Source organism: Globicephala melas, chromosome 11 (assembly GCF_963455315.2).
Source record: "Globicephala melas chromosome 11, mGloMel1.2, whole genome shotgun sequence".
Classification (NCBI taxonomy): Eukaryota; Metazoa; Chordata; class Mammalia; order Artiodactyla; family Delphinidae; genus Globicephala; species Globicephala melas.
Genome location: NC_083324.2, coordinates 94814719 through 94833729, shown reverse-complemented (window position 1 = coordinate 94833729; position 19011 = coordinate 94814719). Strand labels below are relative to the sequence as shown.

The window sequence follows — 19011 nt, the reverse complement described above, 5'->3', positions numbered from 1 at the left end:
TATTTGATAATAATGGCTATTTAACAATATTTTATAAAAGTATTTTCTTATATATGTAAAGTTTTAGATCATGATAGTGTAAAGTTTTTAACATTTGATAAACATTTGTTAAAGCATTTAAATTTTAGATCATCATTTAGTTGATGTTGTAATCAGTTTCCAAGACTCGTTCTGGGGAAGCCAATTGCCATGTCATGAGGACACTCAAGTGACTGTCTGTGGAGCCCCATATAGAGAGAAATTGAGGCCTCTTTTTGTCCTTATAAAAAAAGGAAATTTGGACACAGAGATAGGCATCGAGGGAAGCTGATGTGGGAGGGATACAGAGAGAAAACACCATGAATAAGTCAAGGAGAAAGGCCTACAATAGATCCTGTCCTCCGGGCCCCCAGCAGAAACCAACGCTGCTGACACCTTGATTTTAGACTCCTAGCCTCCAAAACTGTCTCAATAAATCTCTGCTGTTTAAGCCACCCAGTCTGTGGCTTAAACTTTGCGACAGAAGCCAAGTATGAGCCAAATGTTGCTCTAAATTCCTACGTTGAAGTCCTGACCTCCCAGTACCTCAGAGTGTATTTGGAGGTAGACCTTAAAGAGGTGATTCAGGTTAAGTGAGGTCTTTAGGGTAGGTCCTAATCCGATACGACTGATGTCCTTATAAGAAGAGATGAGGACACGACATGCACAGAGAGACGATCGTGTGAAGACATGGGGAGAAGAGAGCCATCTACAAGCCAGGGAGAGAGGTCTTACGTGAACCAACCATGTTAGCTGACACCTTGATCTCTGACTTCTAGCCTCCAGAACTGTGAGGAAATAAATACATTGTTTAAATCACCCAGTCTGTGGTACTTCGTTGTAGCACCCCCAGCAGACTGATACAGTGAACCACCTTGGGCATGGGTGCTCCAGCCCTGGTTCAGCCTGCAGATGACTGTGACCTTGGCCCACCTCTTACTGCCACCTCACGAGAGACCTGTAGCCCGAACCACAGCTGAGCTACTCCTAAATTCCTGACTCACAGAAACTTTGAATTAATCAATGTTTGTTCTTGTCTTAAATCATTAAGCTTTGGGGTAATTTTTTTTTACATATGATAGATAACAGATACAGTGGATTAAAGAAATAAGATAATTAACTCTATTTAATTGGTAAGGTCCGGAAAATTCCATATGCCACTCAGAACTCAGTTTGATACTATGAATACCATCTGATTTTGAGACCTATTGTTTCAAAGAAACAATAAGCTCTACTCTGTACTCAGCTTTAAGTTCCAAAATTACCTTCAGTTTCAGTTCAAATGTATCATGCATGAAAAGCAGAGGCCTTATATTTTTTGATTTGTCCATGTAGCTGGACAAATCGGAAAATTAACATATGTGGGGATCAGCTGAACTCCTTTTTGGCAGTGTTTTCTCCAGAATGGCGTTCGATATTAGCCTAACCAGCGTGGGGTCTAAACCAGACTTCTCTCTGTACTTGTATACAGTCTCAAGCAAGCAAAGGAAAAGAAAGATTGGCAAACTTGGCAATGTTGCCCATGGTACCTTTTGATGGCCACCAGCTCCCCTGATTCGATACTCTTGCCCATCAGCACACTCCCATAAGTGCCGTCCCCCAGCTGTCTCATGGTTGTGTATCGGTTCATCTTGGAAAAATAATGCAGCACAAGTTGTTGACTGAAATGACTTCCTTGTTGAATATAAATGCTTCTTTATTTTTGTTCGTTTTTGCCCTTAGACTGTTGTTGCTACACTGGTGACAGGCTTGTCATCATTAAGCACAGGCTCTTCCCCAAGATTATGTAGGTTCATAAGATATAGCAATAAGGAATCTGGCAAGGAAACAGTGCTTCCATTCTTATGAACACCCTGTAAAAAAAGCAAAACAAGAATAAAAGGGATTTTCATTAAAGAACCTCTTCCAAAAATTTACTGGTAACCTAGGAAAATTATAAATACCAACGTGTTAAGCATGTGTCATTAAATCAATTGTGCGATGCGAACGATGTTCACCTATAAAAGACTGACGGTACTCACTGGTGAATGCTTCATTTACACGGTGCCATGTTACTTATCGCATGAACGTTCAATAAATACTGGCTTAATGATTTGCATGATTGCTTTTTTACTGACTATATAATGTAATCTATATTAGTCCAAATCAGATTTTGGGAAGTCAGACGCTCTACTATGTCCATTCCTTGAATCAATGTTTGCATCATATTTAATTTGGACCATAATCCCTTATTTGAAACTCCTGGGCCAGACGTGTTTGGAATCCAGGAATTTGCATATTTTAGAAAAGTAATATGGTACGTAACACCTCCTAAGCCGCATCTTAATGTGCCCGTAGAAAAATGTTTGAAAAGTACACTAAGTAAAATAAATGAAGACCATAAATGACCTCGCGTCATTCGGGTCATGTTTTGTTGCAGATGAATTTGCACAGATTAACTTTTTATTTTTTATAAATTTATTTTTTTGTTTGTTTGTTTTTATTTTTGGCTGCATTGGGTCTTCGTTGCCGTGCTGGGCTTCCTCTGGTTGTGGTGAGTGTGGGCTACTCTTCGTTGCGGTGCGCAGGCTTCTCATTGTCGTGGCTTCTCTTGTTGCGGAGCATGGGCTCTAGGTGCGCAGGCTTCAGTAGTTGTGGCATGTGGGCTCAGTAGTTGTGGCTCACAGGCTCTAGAGTGCAGGCTCAGTAGTTGTGGCGCACAGGCTTAGTTGCGCGGCATGTGGGATCTTCCCGGGCCAGGGAGTGAATCCATGTCCCCGTGCCACCAGGGAAGCCCCAGATTAATTTTTAAAAATTCATCTTTCAGAGCTTTGAGGGTTTCAAAACTACAGAAAAGGGATTGTGGATCTGTATATATTTGAAAGGTACAAGTTTCTCTAGGTTCTGATTTTGTAACTATTATTAAAGAAAACACACAAAGCACATAAAGCTTTAGTGTCTACCTCATTAAAACAGCGTTCAGTAACTTCCTCCCATTATTCTGTCTTAGTTCTGCATTCAAGGAACAATTTCGCATTTCATACTTGTTTATCATTCTTATGTTGCTTTAAAAAATCTCTATCATTCTGTTACAAGGCTGTATGCTTAGTTACAAAGTGCAACAACATGTTTGGCACTATCAAATAGTTTGTTTTAAAATGCCTTTTACAGGGACTTACCTGGTGGCTCAGTGGTTAAGAATCCGCCTGCCAATGCAGGGGACACAGGTTTGAGCCCTGGTCCAGGAAGATCCCACATGCTGTGGAGCAACTAAGCCCGTGTGCCACAACTACTGAGCTTGCGCTCTAGAGCCCGCAAGCCACAACTACTGAGCCTGTGTGCCACAACTACTGAGCCTGTGAGCCACAACTACTGAAGCCCGTGTGCCTAGAGCCTGTGCTCTGCAACAAGAGAAGCCACCGCAATGAGAAGCCTGTGCACTGCAACAAAGAGCAGCTCCTGCTCGCTGCAACTTGAGAAAGCCCGTGCACAGCAACGAAAACCCAATTCAGCCAAAAATAAATAAATAATAAATTTGAAAAAAAATAAAATACCTTTTACAGGGAATTCCCTGGTGGTCCAGTGGTTAGGACTACATGCTTTCACTGCCGAGGGCCCGAGTTTGATCCCCGGTTGGGGACTAAGATCCCACAAGCCGTGCGGTGTGGCCAAAAAATAAAATGCCTTTTATAATCTGGTGCTTAACTCAAAGATTTTTTTTTTTTTTTTTTTTGCGGTACGCAGGCCTCTCACTGTTGTGGCCTCTCCCGTTGCGGAGCACAGGCTCTGGACACGCAGGCTCAGCGGCCATGGCTCACGGACCCAGCCGCTCTGCGCCATGTGGGATCCTCCCGGACCGGGGCACGAACCCTTGTCCCCTGCATCGGCAGGCGGACTCAACCACTGCACCACCAGGGAAGCCCAAAGATTTTTTTTTTTTCACTGTAGCATGATCTCCACGACATAAAATCATAAAAATTGCTTCTCTATTAGATGCAGAAATTTAGGAGCGACAAGAATATGTTTTAGTTGTCAAAGTACCTAAGGCTTCCAAAAATAGGCTTTCTGAGGAAACATGGCAGAGAAGTGCGCTACAGCTGTGTTGTTTCCTTTATACAGGAACACATTTGTCCACAGGAAACTTTGGAAGAAACCGTGGGGCTTTTAAATAACAGGGAGTGTGTGTTAATTTGTCATTTATTTTACTTCATATAGAGAATAATCACTTCAAAGGCACATGAGAGGTAGTTTAGGCCATGCTAACTCTGTGGCCAGGATCTTGAAAAAGAGATCACAATAGTAAATTCCAGTTCTGTTTAGTGGTTCCTTCATTTTTCTCAGCTTAAATCTGAGCAAATGGTCTTAACACATGCCAGCAAATGGTTCCCCATTTGCCTGAAAATGAAGTTCTTTTGTAAGTGGTCATTACATTATACACAGACACAGATTCTAAATATTAAGGCATTAATATAGAGAAAGGTAACATCCCCGCCTCCTCACATATTTCCTGACCAAAACGTGTATTTGCTTTTCTTCATTTTTCCTTTATCTGGATAAGGAAATAGAAGTTTGAAAGCTCTTTGGGGGGTTGTTTTGTACCCTGTACTATGATTAAACAAAACATGGACTCTGAAGTGTATTTCTTCTGATCACTTAGACTCTTATTAAATCAGTATTTTGCATTTTATTATCAGCATGTTAAATTGTTTTTCTTTCTTTTCTTTTTTTTTTTTTTGCTGCACCGGGCAGCTTGTGGGACCTTAGTTCATCAGTCAGGGATTGAACCCCATTCACCGCAGTGAAAGCGTCGAGTCCTGACCACTGAACCGCCAGGGAATCCCTAAATTGCTTGACATTCTTTTCTAGCTTTTCTGTTTAAGGTGACATACACTTATCTCTTTCAAGGAAATGTGCTTTCTAGAGGTTTACTGATTCTTTCTGGTTAAGTAACAATACAGAGAATAAATTTGTCCAAAAGGCCATGGTGTTTATCATATCAGTAAAATTATACAGTAAAAACACAGAGGGATCAAATGACCTATGAGCAGTCAGAGAATCAGTGATGGAGTCAGTGGAATACTTGCATTAGCCTGAAGCTGTTTGGGTTTTTAGTGCAGTCCCCAGCTGCTAAACAACCCACTCCTGTCAGCTTTTACAATCACTGGTGCACCTAAAGGAACCACCCCTCTCTGCTGCCAAACCATATAGAAACTACCCCGCAATGAAAGCTGCCCACCCCCTCCACCCCCTAAAGATTCCTAACTCCTCACCCTAAAACGCCAAGATGCTATAAACAACCGGGAAAGTGCACAGGGTGAGCCCCACCCTGGCTACACCATGGGGCTACATCTGTCTCGTCCTGATACCTGGAAGGACTTAGTGAAAAATTATAGGCCAGAAACAGTGAAGGGAAAGAGTGTGAGTGGGGGAGAAGGGAGTCTTCCTGGAGTTCCTTAAGAAAATTATTATTTTTACCCAACCCCCCAAAAGTATTTAATTAAGAATTTTAATGGGATAAATAGCATCTTCTTTTCTTTGCAAATCTGCTGCACATGTAACAAATTGTTTTCTTGTTCATACCTCACTGAGGACAGGTATTGAGGGTCTGAGAGGTAGGCAGTTATGTAGGCACTTCTGGAAAAGGACAAATGGCTTGAGAAGGGAGTGAAAGAGGGAGCGGCACAGATGGGGAGAGAAGTTCAGAGTAAGAGATGCCAGAAACATTGAAACTTCCCCTTGCAGCGGCTCAACAACCTGCAAAAGTGGGATTAACTGCCTCTTTCCCGTCCACTATTAAGACCATCAGCCCACCATCATCAGTACTGTTAGCACAACAGACCATTCAGTCATTGGCTCCTTTCTGCATTGCCCTGGAAGCCCAACCGGTTTTGGAGTGGCTATTGTAGAAACTGCACTCCAAGCCTAACCAATCATCTTCCAAATAAACACTGGAAACGCAAAGTTTGTTTCAAGTGCTATAGCATAGGATACTTATATTCAGGGAAAAATAAGTAAGGGACACAGCCATTTCCCAGTTTCTTTCGTTTGAGGGGTAAAGATTATGGATATGACATAGATTTTAAAAAGCTCTGATTTGTGGCTCTCAGAGAACTGGGCCAGTTTACTAACCTTTAAGTAACACAAGTTTACATACTATGCTCCCAAACAAAACTTTAAAAAGGCCTCTTTTGAGTCATGTTAAATACAAAATAAACAGCTCTCCAGGGTGAGAAGCTGACCATTTCAACTGTCCCCTTATCCCCCTAAAAATATAAGGATAATGGCCTAATGGCATAGATATATAAAGGTAAAGGATTTTTTTTTAAATCATTACTCCCATGTACCTACTCACTGATAGCATATAAACAACTATTTTTATCAGTGTAGAATAGGAAGGTCCTAAACAGATTACTAGTCAAAAACAGTATATGTAACTTAAAAGACAGACTGCCTATGGGTCCCCAGTTCACACCCAATAATATTTCTCTGCAAGTTACATATATTCTTCTCTGTGGACCTTTGGAAAGATAACTCTGCAAAACAGGGATGTATTGACATGATTTCTTATGCACATATTTCCATATATATGCAACAAAGCAAAACAAGTAAATGTAATGTAACTATGATCCTCAATTAATTTAATAGAACTGTTAGGAACTTGGAATTTTCTGCAGTCCAGCTCCAGTACTTACTGACTTCCTTATGAGTTATACAAACCTTATATTCTGGTTTAAGGAAAAAGACATTTATTTAGAGGCTCAATTATAGGCCTGCATTAGATAAATGCCCTTATCATTTCTCTCCCATTCTAGTTGTCTTACTTTTATCGAAGTGCGCAATTACTGTAAACTTGAGCTTTATTCTCAACAGCTTCTGCCAGCTAATAAGGGATTTAGATAGGATTAAAGAAGATTAACAGAGAGGGCAAATGGAGGGTAAAATTCGTGTCTGCCCAATCACTGAGCAGATAATGTTTCCATGTCTTCAACTTGTCTTTGTAGAATCTGCTGTAACGTTATTACTCTAAGGCTGGCATTAACGTTTGTTTAAAAAAAAAAAAAAAGTAACGCCATAAAAACCATTAAGTCGTTTCAAAAGCAAAAGAGAAAACAGATTTCAAACTAACCAAATCATACGTTTACAGAAATTAAAAGGGGAGATTTTACAATGGGAAAACAGGATTCTGTGTTAAAAAATAAATAAAAGCATGGTGCTCTGTGCTAATATTCACAAACGTTTAAAACGAAGCAAAACCAAACCAAAGTAACCCACCCCAACGAAGAGATGGTACAGCCAGCTTTGCGTAGGCAGAAGGTGGCCGCCCTGGGAGGGAGGGGAGGGTTTGTCCCTTCCCGGTCACTCGGCGGTGAACAGGGCGCGGGGCCGATAAAGGAAAGCCAAAAGGCTGGAAAGTAACGTTTGCCTTCGCCACTATTTCGACTGAACGGGTCGTTTTTCTGATTAAAATCACTCCGATAACTTTGACTCTCTTTATGAGAATTCCGTTACAATTAGAACAAATGCCTGATCATTTTAAAAGATTATCTAAACACAATCACATACATTTCTTTCCTTTTAGAATTGAGATTACAAACCACTAAAAAACCAGTTTTATTGCCCCCCCTCCCCCGACTCCAGCCCTGTCCTTAAACTGACCATGTCTCAGTCTTATTTGTAGTTAAGAAGCAGTTTTCGTTCCCAGACGCTCTGATCTTTTCTCGCAAACCGGGACTTTTAAAAGACTCCCGTCTGCGGGCAGGGCTCGTCCCCGAGGCCCTGCGTGTCCGGCCGCAGCGGGCAGGTGATCCCCTGAACCCCCCCCCCGCGGTTGGCTCGGCGTGAGGACTGGGGGCGCCCGCTGGTCCACCCTGTGCCGGGATTCCGCTTTTACCTGGGAGTCATTTGGGAATGCACGAATGAGGACTGAATTTGGACCCAGTTTCTCTTTCTTCTTTCTCCTTTTCAATTTTGTAACAGTTTTGAACTCAATTCCACTGCCTTCTCCAGACCTGATCCCGCCCCTCACTCCTAAAAGTAGCGTCCCCTCCAGCCTAAGCACTAAAGGGAGCGGGGGAGAGCAGGGGGGTGCATTGGGAGACCCTGGGGTAGAGGTTCGGGGGTGCGGGTCCCTCAGACTGGTGGATTCCCGCCGTCATCCTCCAACCCAGGACTGACCGCGCCGTCTAGGAGCGCAGGAAAATGGTCGAGGGGGTCTCGGAGCGAACCGACAGCTATAGGAGCAGGTTGACCGCCTCCTGCCCGTCCCGCCCCTCCCCGAATTCTCCTCCCTCCAGTCCCTCCCACTACCAGTGTCCAGGCCCCTTCTCTCGGCGGAGGTTGGCGCTGGTAGGACAGGGAGCCGAGGGGACATGCCGGGCCGCCTCGCAGGACAGGCTCGGGCTGGATCGGACGGAGGGTGGCGGCCTAGCTGCCCGCTCGGGATTACCTGCCAGCGCCGGCCGCTTACCTTGTTCACTCCCTTGTCAAGCTCTGGCGAGCTGTGTGTTTCATCTCCTAGGAAACTGCGGGGATGCTCCAGCTCAGCCCGCCCGCTTACGCCCCGCCCACGGGGCGTGATCGAGCCGGAAGGCCCCGCCCGCTACGCGCACGCCCCGCCTCCTAGGGGGCGGGGCTTCCGGGGACACCTGGGTGTCAATGGAGTTAGCGCTCTGTGCCGTTTAATTGGGGGCTTGGGAGAGTCCTGATTACATTTGTAGTTATTTATTGGAAGTTGGTTTGTTTGCTCTTTATTTTGTTTGCTCCGATTCATTCTACAAAGTCTTGATTCATTGACTCTTGTTCCCAGACTTGTGAAGAGCAAGTGGAAGGCTACGTTTGCCTCCTGGTCCTTGTATTTGTCTATACATGAACTGCCTGGGGAAAAACTGCACTGGGTTGCAAGTCCAGTTGCAATCCAGAGCAGTCAACTCCTCAGGTATGTGTCATCTCCATCTTCACTTATTCGTTCAGAGTACTTACTCGTAGCAGTCACAGTGTTAGATCGTAGTGATCCCAAGGTAAATGAGTGAATGTGTGAATAAATGAGTTGTGAAAGAAGGGCACACTTGTGTTATTACCAAAAAACAAACAACAACAACAACAAAACTCAATTGGCTAGCAAAAAAAAAAGCCCATAAATCAAAAGCATGAGACATGGGGTAGTGATGTACCTATTAGTAATTATCCATTAGGTGTCAGGCTCTGGACCTGGCACTGAGAATAATGCCAGGGTAGCAGGACAGACATGTTCATGGTCCTCTCACAGCTTAAAGCTAAAAAGACAGGGGAAGTAAGAAGCATAAATAGATCATGGAAGTCTTATATGCCCAGTTATGAAGCCTAAGCCTTATCAGGCAGTAACTGGGGAACCAGTGAAGAATTTTCTACAGAGGAGTGATATGTTCACGTTTGCATTTCAGAAAGATCACAAAAGCAGCAGTGGGTAAGGTGGATTTCAGCAGTGATTGTAAAGGCAACAGAATAAAAAGGAGGCTATGGCAATCGATCAGGAAGAAACGATGAGGATCCAACTATAGCAGCGAGGCTGGGAATAGGACAGAGAGGGAGAGAATCCAAGGGTTATTTAGGAGTTAAAAGTGACAGGACCATGTGGCTTAGATGAGTGGTGTCATTCCAGTGCTAGGATCCTCTGCACCTGCCTCAGGGTGATCCCAGAAGTTTCAGGAAGAAGCCAGGGAGGGCTCATACCTAGGAGATCAAAAGACATTGAACCCAAAACACTCAATTGGAAATTCAGCCACAAAACATCCCTATGGATGACTTTGACCATCTTGAAGGGCCACAGGACAGGGTTGGGAACCTGAGATCTGGCCTGTCTGTCAAGAAACAGGTACTTCACTGTGTTATGTTTAAACAGATTATTCAGTTCACTTCGTTCCTTTTGCAAATAAGTCTAGAGTCTGTCTTGCTTCAGAGGAAGTCATAAATTATATCCTCTCAAGTGTGTTTGCTTCTGTCAAATGAATTTGAGGAGCTGATCTTTATCAATATGTTTCTAGGTCCAGCAACTTTGTTTATATGTTTTATTCACTGACTTAGAAGATTCTACTGTAATATGATATATCATCAAATTCCTGCCCAAAATGAAGTTTGAAAGCTCTGAAATAAAAATTTTTAAATACTAGAGGGACATCATAAAGACAAGTGACTATTGAAATTAAAATTTTCATTCCCAGCTTTTTTCATTTCTTAAAATGCATACTTTTTGATTTGGGTTATGATGGGACATTTGGGGGAGGTTAAGTTTAAAAACTCAGGAAATCAATGCAGCTTTTTAAAGTACAGGAGGTAAATGTAAGCTTCACATTTTTAAAACACCACACAAGTCTTTGATAAGTATAATTTTTTTTTTTTTCTTTTTTCGGTACGCGGGCCTCTCACTGCTGCGGCCTCTCCCGTTGCGGAGCACAGGCTCCGGACGCGCAGGCTCAGCGGCCACGGCTCACGCGCCCAGCCGCTCCGCGGCATGTGGGATCTTCCCGGACCAGGGCACGAACCCGCGTGCCCTGCATCGGCAGGCGGACTCTCAACCACTGCGCCACCAGGGAAGCCCGATAAGTATAATTTTTAATTGGCTTCATATGGATGGAGACTTTAGAGGTATTTCTTTAGATATGTTTGTATTTTATTTATTTATTTATTTATTTATTTATTTATTGGCTGCATCTCCCGTGGCTGGCAGGATCCTAGTTCCCCGACCAGGGATTGAACCTGGGCCCCTGGCAATGGAAGTGTGGAGTCCTAACCACTGGAGTGCCAGGGAATTTCAGATATGTTTTAATTTAAATGTCAAGATTTATGGGGTTTTTTTTAACAGAAAAGAGTTTGTTCTCTTAAGTTTACCAGTTATTAATTAAAAATTCGTCCAATTCACTATTCAGTTCATGCTCATTTTTTGTTTACTTGTGAACAGTCTCACAAAGCCTAAGTCTTGGGTGAATTAGGACAAGTAAAGTACTTTTTCCTGAGGATAAATGTAAAAACATAACTGCAAAGACTAAGTGGCAAAGGAGAAGGAAGCTGATTCACACTCCAAACTCAGATGAAGTTCAGCAGTTGAATGTTTTTGCGGGACTCCAGAGAGTGGCTGAGGTGGAGCTGAAGAAAAGAGGCTTGGCTGAAAGTCTGTGAAAGAGGCAGACCCCAGGTCTTATCCTCAAGCCTGTCCGAATGGGCGATGCCCCTCGCTAGCACAGCAGAAGCCTGGATGAGGCAGCTGCTGAAAATAGGCAGGTTAAGAAAGAGAGTGCATTTTGAATGGTGAGACCCTGGACCACTTTCTCTGCTTGGCTTCCGGAAAGATGGCAGCTGGCTCATGCCGCAGGTCATAGATTAGAACAGTACTTTCTGGGCAAGTGGATTCGAATAAGAAAAAATCCTGCAGGTCCTGAGAGTTGAGCCCTCCGGGTTGACAAGCCCCATCCAAATAAGGACTGTGGCCATTGCTTAGGGCACTGGTTCTCAAACTGGGCTGCACATTGGAATCAACTGGTAAGATTTACAAAAAATACTCATGGCCTGTGTCCCACTCCCAAGGTAATCTGATGTCATTGGTCTGGGTTGCAGCATGGGCTTTGGAAGGTTTTAAAAACACCCCAGGTGATTCTCATGCATGGCCAAGTTTTAGAACCATTAGTTTAGGGAAGATATTAAACCTATTTTTCACCTTGCCCAAATTCTGGTTAAATAGCTTTGTATAACCTACTAGTAAAATATGCCGCAGTGTTCATGGCAGCATTATTCGCAAGAGCCAAAAGATGGAAACAACCCAATACCCACTGATGGATGTGACTGGATAAACAAAATGTGGTCTATACATATTACACAATGGAATATTATTCAACTTAAAAAGGAATGAAATTCTGATAGATGCTACAATATGCATGGACCCTGAAAGCATCATGTTGAGTGAAATAAGCCGGATATGTCATGATTTCACTTATATGAAATTCCTAGAATAGTCAAATTCGCAGAGATGGAAAGGGGAATAGAGCTTACCAGAGACTGAGAGAAGGATGCATGGGGAGTTACTGTTTAATGGGTGTAGAGCTTCAGTTTGGAGATGAAAAATGCCTGGAAATGGATAGTAGTGGTGGTTGTACAACATTATGAATGTTCTTAATGCCGCTGAATTGTACACTTAAAAATGGCTAAAATGGTAAATTTTATGTTATGTATATTTTAGAACAATAAAAAATATTTAAACAAACAAACTAGGCCAAATAAGGACTGTGAGACTCTTAAGGAGATTCTGTGACTCAGAGGAAACAGAAACAGTACAGGGAACATCTTCTTAAAAGGCAATACAAACCCAAACTATAATTCATATTCTCCAAGCCATAAAGAGAAAATACTGTGTCTGTGAATGTAACAGGAAAAGGATCCTATAATAGGAATTAATATTCAGGGAATAATAAAGAGCTCTTAGAAAATAAAACTAGGTAGCAGAAATCTAGAATAAATTAATAAAATAGTTGAAGATAAATTTAAGGAAAACTCCCAGAAATTAGGACAAAACAACATATAGTTTTTTAAAAAAAAACAAGAGAAAAGATTAGAAAATAAGAGGATCAAGTATTTCCTCTAACTAATGAATGTGCAGAAGAAAAGAAAGAGGAAGTGGAATCAAAAATCAAAAAACTAACACAAGAATAGCACAGAATTGAAGGACACTTGTTTCCAGATTCAAAGAGCCCACCAAACACCCAGTAAAACAATAGGGGGAAAACCCACACAAAGACACATCACTGTGAAATTTCAAAAACTTGGTGATAAATAGAAGATTCTATAAGCTTCCAAAAAGAAAAAACAGGTCACACACATGTGATTAGGAATCACAGTGGTAAATGATGCTGAAAACTGGGAATATATCCAAGCAAACAAAAAACTCTTAGCAATGAAGAGACCATAAATTCGATAGCTGCCCGTTTCCACACCTCAACAAACGCAATTCCAGATTTCTAACTTCGGAGCAACCTGAATCATATTGACAGTTTCCTCAATTTTCACATTCACTTTGTACCAAATGATATATGCTGGAGGAGGGTTATCATTGGATTTGATCAGTGGGTATCACTCTTGCTGGGTCATTTTAGGAGAAAGCTGTAACCTCAAAATGTGCAGGATCGCTACGTATTTCTCTGCTCTTTGCATTACCAAGAAGGGGTGGGACATTAGGTGATCCGCAATGTTGACCTTAGTTCATACTCCTTCCATCAACCTAAAGAGATTTTTTATTTTTCTTTAAGTGCCTTGACATAATCCCAAAATGGATATCCATCTTCAAGAATATAGCAGTTTCTCACCAAACACTCTTCAGTAGGATTAAAGGATTTCTTTTTCGACTATTTGCCTCTCTCCAAAGTTATTTCATTTCTAGAGAAATGTTCATACAGAGGCTACTATTTTATTCGAGGAAATGCAAAGAATTGAGTTTCTAAAAATTCGAGGCAAATTTTACATACATTGAAATGCCAGACCTTAAGTGTACAATTAATCAGGTGTTTATAAGTGTGCACACCTGTGTTATTACCGCCTGGATCAAGATACAGAACATTCCCATCATCCCAGAAAGCGCTCTTGTGTCCCTCAACAGCCAATCCCTACTCCTTTCTCCACAAACTTCAACTGATTTCTATTATCATGTATTAGTTTTACCTGTTCTTGAACTTCATGTAATTGGAATCTGGAGGATTTAGTCTTTTGTGCCCTGATGCTTTTGCTCAACATAGTGTTTTGAAACTCATCTGTGTTGTTGTGTTTATCTGTAGTTCATTTTTGAAATTACGGAATAGGAGTCCATCATTTGAATTTACCATCATTTATTTGTTCATCTTCCTGTCAATTGACATTAATTAATATAAATAAAGCTGCTATGATAATTCCTGTTCAAATCTTTTAAATGAAAATATGTTGTCTTTTCTTTTGAGTAAATATGCAGGAGTGAAAAGGCTGGATCATAAAGGAGGTGTATGTTAAACTTTAAACGAACTACCAAACGGTTTTCCAAAGTAATTGTACAATTTAACAATTTTACCAGCAACGTAGGAGAATTCAACTTTGCCCCACATCCTTGCTAACATTTGGCACTGTACATTAAAAAACAATTAGCCATTCCACTGATTGCAAAATTTCTCATTTAGTTTTAATTTACATTTCTCTGATGACTAATAATTTTGAGACTCTTTTCATGTATATATTAGCCATGCATACGTTTTCTTTTGTAAAGTGACTATTCAAGATTTTTGGCAATTTTTTATTGGGTTGTTTGTCTTCTTGTTACTGATTAGCTTGAGTTCTTTATATATTCTGCATACAAGTTCTTTGTCAGATATATGTTTTGCAAATATTTTCTCTTTGTGGCTTGCCTTCTCATATTCTTAACTATGTCATTTGATGAGCAGAGGTTTTAGATTCTGATAGTGTCCTATTTATGTTTTTTCTTTAACAGCTAGTGCTTTTCATGTTCTAAGAAATCTTTGCCTACCACAAGGTCACAAAGATAGTCTCCTATGTTTTCTTCTTGAAGCATATTTATACGTTTAGCTTTTACATGTAGGTCTATTAACCAACACAGATTAATTTTTTTCTGTATATGTGGGAGTTGCAGTTTATTTTCCCCCCAGGTGGATATGTAATGAATTACATTATTTTTAAAAATATATTAATATTTATTAGCACAATTATAATGATCAGTATTAATATTTAATGTTCATTATTAACATACGCTACTATGTTAATATAACAGATTATATACAACAAATATTTAACATATTACATTCTAGTCACTCATCTAGGTAAGTGGATCATATTTTTATGAGTTTGAAAGGTTATTTTCTTTTTTTAAATTATTTTTTAAATTGAAGTATAGTTGATTTACAAAGTTCTGTTAGTTTTAGGTGTACAGCAAAGTGATTCAGTTATATCTATTTTATATATGTGTGTATCTGTTAATCCCAAACTCCTAATTTATCTCTTCCCTGCCTTTCCCCTTTGGTAACCATAAGTTTGTTTTCTATGTCTGTGGGTCTATTTCTGTTTTGTAAGTAAGTTCATTTGTATCATTTTTCTTAGATTCCACATATAAATTATATCATATGATATTTCTCTTTCTCTGTCTTATTTCACTTAGCATGATAAACTCTAGGTCCATCCAGGATTACATTAATTTTTAAAATGTTAAGTCAAAGTTATAAACCCCACTTGAAAATGATGTATTATCCTTTTTATATGTTGCTGGGTTCAGTTTAATAATATTTCCATAAGAATTTTTCAATTATGTTCATGAGGGATATTGATCTGAATTTTTTTTCTTGTAGTGTTTTGTCAAATTTTCATATTACGGCTGTGCTAAACTTGGGAAAACAGTTAGGAAGTGTTCCTTCCTCTTATTTCCTGAGAGAATTTGGGTAGACTGATACTAGTTTTTCTTTAAATGTCTGATAGCCTTCAACAGTTTAATTATCTAGGCCTAGAGTTTTCTTTGTAGGAAGGTTTTTAATTACAAATTCATCTTCTAAAATAATTATAGGCTTATTCATAATTTTTATTTCATTTTGCATCCGTTTTGGTAAGTTTCTTTCAAGGAATTTTCCTCATTTCATCGCACTTGTCTAATGTGTTGCCTTCCAGTTGTCATAATCTTTCCTTATATCCTCTGGATGCCTATAGGATGTGTCTTTATTCTGCCTTCACTTTTTTTTTTTTAATTTTATTTATTTATTTATTTTTGGCTGTGTTGGGTCTTCTTTTCTGTGCGAGGGCTTTCTCCAGTTGCGGCGAGCGGGGGCCACTCTTCATCGTGATGCGCAGGCCTCTCACTGTCGCGGCCTCTCCCGTTGCGGAGCACAGGCTCCGGACGCGCAGGCTCAGCGGCCATGGCTCACGGGCCCAGTTGTTCCGCGGCATGTGGGATCTTCCCGGACCGGGACACGAACCCGTGTCCCCTGACTCATTTGTGGATGCTTGGTATTGCACTTCTTTTTTTTTTTTTTGGCTGCTCGGCTTGTGGGATCTTAGTTTCCTGACCAGGATTGAACCCAGGCCCCTGCAGTAAAAGCACTGAGTCCTAACCGCTGGACCACCAGGGAGTTCCCTGGTATTGCACTTTTGAAGATGGATTTGTTTTAGTTTTGCCATTAGTTTTAGGGTACATTCTTTGGACCTAGGATATAAACTTTACTCCCTACGGCCCTTCTAGGGTTTCGATGGAAAGCCCATGGTGTTTGCCAGGCCCAGCTTGGGGAGACTTAACTCCTCATCCTGCCTCCCTTGCAGCCGGCAGATGAGACGGTTGCTGTGTTTCTGCAGCTTTTTCAGCTGTTGCTTTAACAGTCCCCTTGGAATCTCGTCTACGCACGCACAGGTCAGGGGTCAATTTAAAGTGAGTTTGTACCTAGATTTAGGGGGCTTCCTCTCTGTGGCTTCTCTTTTCCAAGGTTCCTCCCTCAATTTCCAGCTGCTCTGGCAGCCCCAGACTCCATCCTCTGACAAGCCAGAAACGCTGGGTTCTGCTCCAGTTCTAGCTGCCCCGTGTCCTGTGGACTGGGATGTGTCCTGAGGAGAGAAGCTGTGTATACGTGGACCACAGCCATCGTGGTTCCCTTCCCTCCAAATTCCCTCCAATTTCTACTTGACTTTGGTGATTTTTCTAAGGCCTTCACATAGTTATGCTTTATATTTGTCCAGAGTTTATAACTGTTACCTGAAGGAGAGTTAGTCCAATACAATTCACTCCACCATTTCCAGAACTAGAAATTCAACAATTTACTTTTGAGTGTTGATACTTCAAATATTCCAGAGCAATATTGTATTCTGTGACCTTAATATTCCTATTTGTATTTTGAAGGACTGATGTGTAGATGTGTAACAGCAAAATGGCAAAATATGTATTCTGAGTCTCAGCATAACATCAGGATTGGCGGTGGCTTAATGTAATCATTATTTGGGGGAGTCCCTCCTATACATCCTCATCCTTGTGCTTTCCATAAATTGTTTCATCCTCAAATAATAAATTTTTCAGTGGTTAAACCTTAATTGAGGACTTCCCTGGTGGCACAGTGGTTAAGAATCCACCTGCCAATGCAGGGGACACAGGTTCAAGCCCTGGTCCGGGAAGATCCCACATGCCGCGGAGCAACTAAGCCCGTGCGCCACAACTACTGAGGCTGCACTCTAGAGCCCGTGAGCCACAACTACTGAGCCCACGTGCCACAACTACTGAAGCCTGCGTGCCTAGAGCCTGTGCTCCACAGCAAGAGAAGCCACCGCAATGACAAGCCCGCACACTGCAACGAAAGAGTAGCCCGCGCGCAGCAATGAAGACCCAACGCAGCCAAAAAATAAATAAAATCCTTTTTTAAAAAACCCTTAATTGATGTTTCTTCCAATTCTCCTTACAGGATGGAGTGTTGAAAAGAAGTGTGTATATTTTTAAACTACCAGCATATTCCTTATCAAAGATTGGCAGCATATCCTTCAGTACTTGATTCCTGTCAAGACAAGGGCTGACCTAGCAGCTTCACGGTTCTTTAAGACTGCATTTCACATTTGAGCTTTTCCTTTCTTAGGAAGATAAGCATTCTTGAAGATGTCATTACATAGCCTTCTCAGAACTTCCAACTGATAATATTTTGTAAGCCTAAAATCAATAGAGAATCTCTGAACTTCTTAGTACTTAAGATCAGCAATAAAATACTTGAAAGACAGAACAAGAAAAACTTAACACTTGTATATATCCTATTTTCCAAAAAAAAGAGTTCTATTAAAAATATCTTTCAAGGGCTTCCCTGGTGGCGCAGTGGTTGAGAGTCCGCCTGCTGATGCGGGGGACACGGGTTCGTGCCCCGGTCCGGGAAGATCCCACATGCCGCGGAGCGGCTGGGCCCATGAGCCATGGCCGCTGAGCCTGCGTGTCCGGAGCCTGTGCTCTGCAAAGGGAGAGGCCACAACAATGAGAGGCCCGCGTAACGCAAAAAAAAAATAAATAAATAAAAAATAAAAAATAAAAATTGAAGTATAGTTGATTTACAATGTTCTCTTAGTTTCTGTTATACAGCAAAGTGATTCAGATATATATATTCTTTTTCAGATTCTTTTCCATTAGAGTTTATTATAAGATATTGAATACAGTTGCCTGTGCTATACAGTAGGACCTTGTTGCTTATCTATTTTATATATAGTAGTGTGTGTCTGCTAATCCCAAACTCCTAATTTATCCCTCCCCCCCTTTCCTTTTTGGTAACCTTAAGTTTGTTTTCTGTGTCTGTGAGTCTGTTTCTGTTCTGTAAATAAGTCCATTTTTATCATTTTTTTTAGATTCCGCATATAAGTGATATCATACGATATTTGCCTTTCTCTGTTGGACTTACTTCTCTAGGTCCATCCATGTTGCTGCAAATGGCATTATTTCATTCTTCAAAAAGTATCTTTGATGTTCCAAACAGAAGGGTTAGCGGGTCAATGACTGCTACTGTGTTATATTCATGAGTAATTACTAGGTAATGATACTTTACATGTGAATAGCATTTTACAACCAACCAATTACAAGTTTGATTGTATGCTGACGATTCCCAAACTTGTATCTCCAAATCTGTGCCTCCATCCTGTACTCTAGACTCAGATGCCAACAGCCTACTCAACACTTCACTTAGAAATCTAAGAGTTTGAACTTAACATGTTCAAATGCAGCTCCTTGCCCCGCTCTCTCCTTGCCCCACTTCCCCAAAGTACTCCCCCTTCAGCTGTCCCCAACTCAGTTGATATAGATATATCACCACTGCAAATGTCCAATTAAAAAAAGAAGAATTCATCCCTTACTCCATTTCTGCTTTTTCTAGAGGGGGGTGTGTGTGCCACATGGCTTGTGGGATCTTAGTTCCCCAACCAGAGATCAAACCCGTGCTCCCTGAGGTGGAAGCACGGAGTCCTAACCACCAGATCGCCAGGGAATTCCCCATTTCTACATTTTAGAATTGATTTCTGACTTAGTTTAGA

At 41.2% G+C, this 19011-nt stretch overlaps 1 protein-coding gene across 3 annotated transcripts in view; it reads right to left on the bottom strand.

Annotated features, from left to right (window-relative positions):
- MAK (male germ cell associated kinase) overlaps window positions 1-1648 on the bottom strand; it is a 41174-nt gene extending 39526 nt beyond the window's left edge. For all 3 annotated transcript variants that reach the window (XM_030881435.2, XM_060308245.1, XM_060308246.1), the window contains exon 1: window positions 1548-1648. In XM_030881435.2, coding sequence (XP_030737295.1) covers window positions 1548-1648 — 101 coding nt within the window. The remainder of the gene's footprint in view (window positions 1-1547) is intronic.
- Between the last annotated feature and the right edge of the window lie 17363 nt (window positions 1649-19011).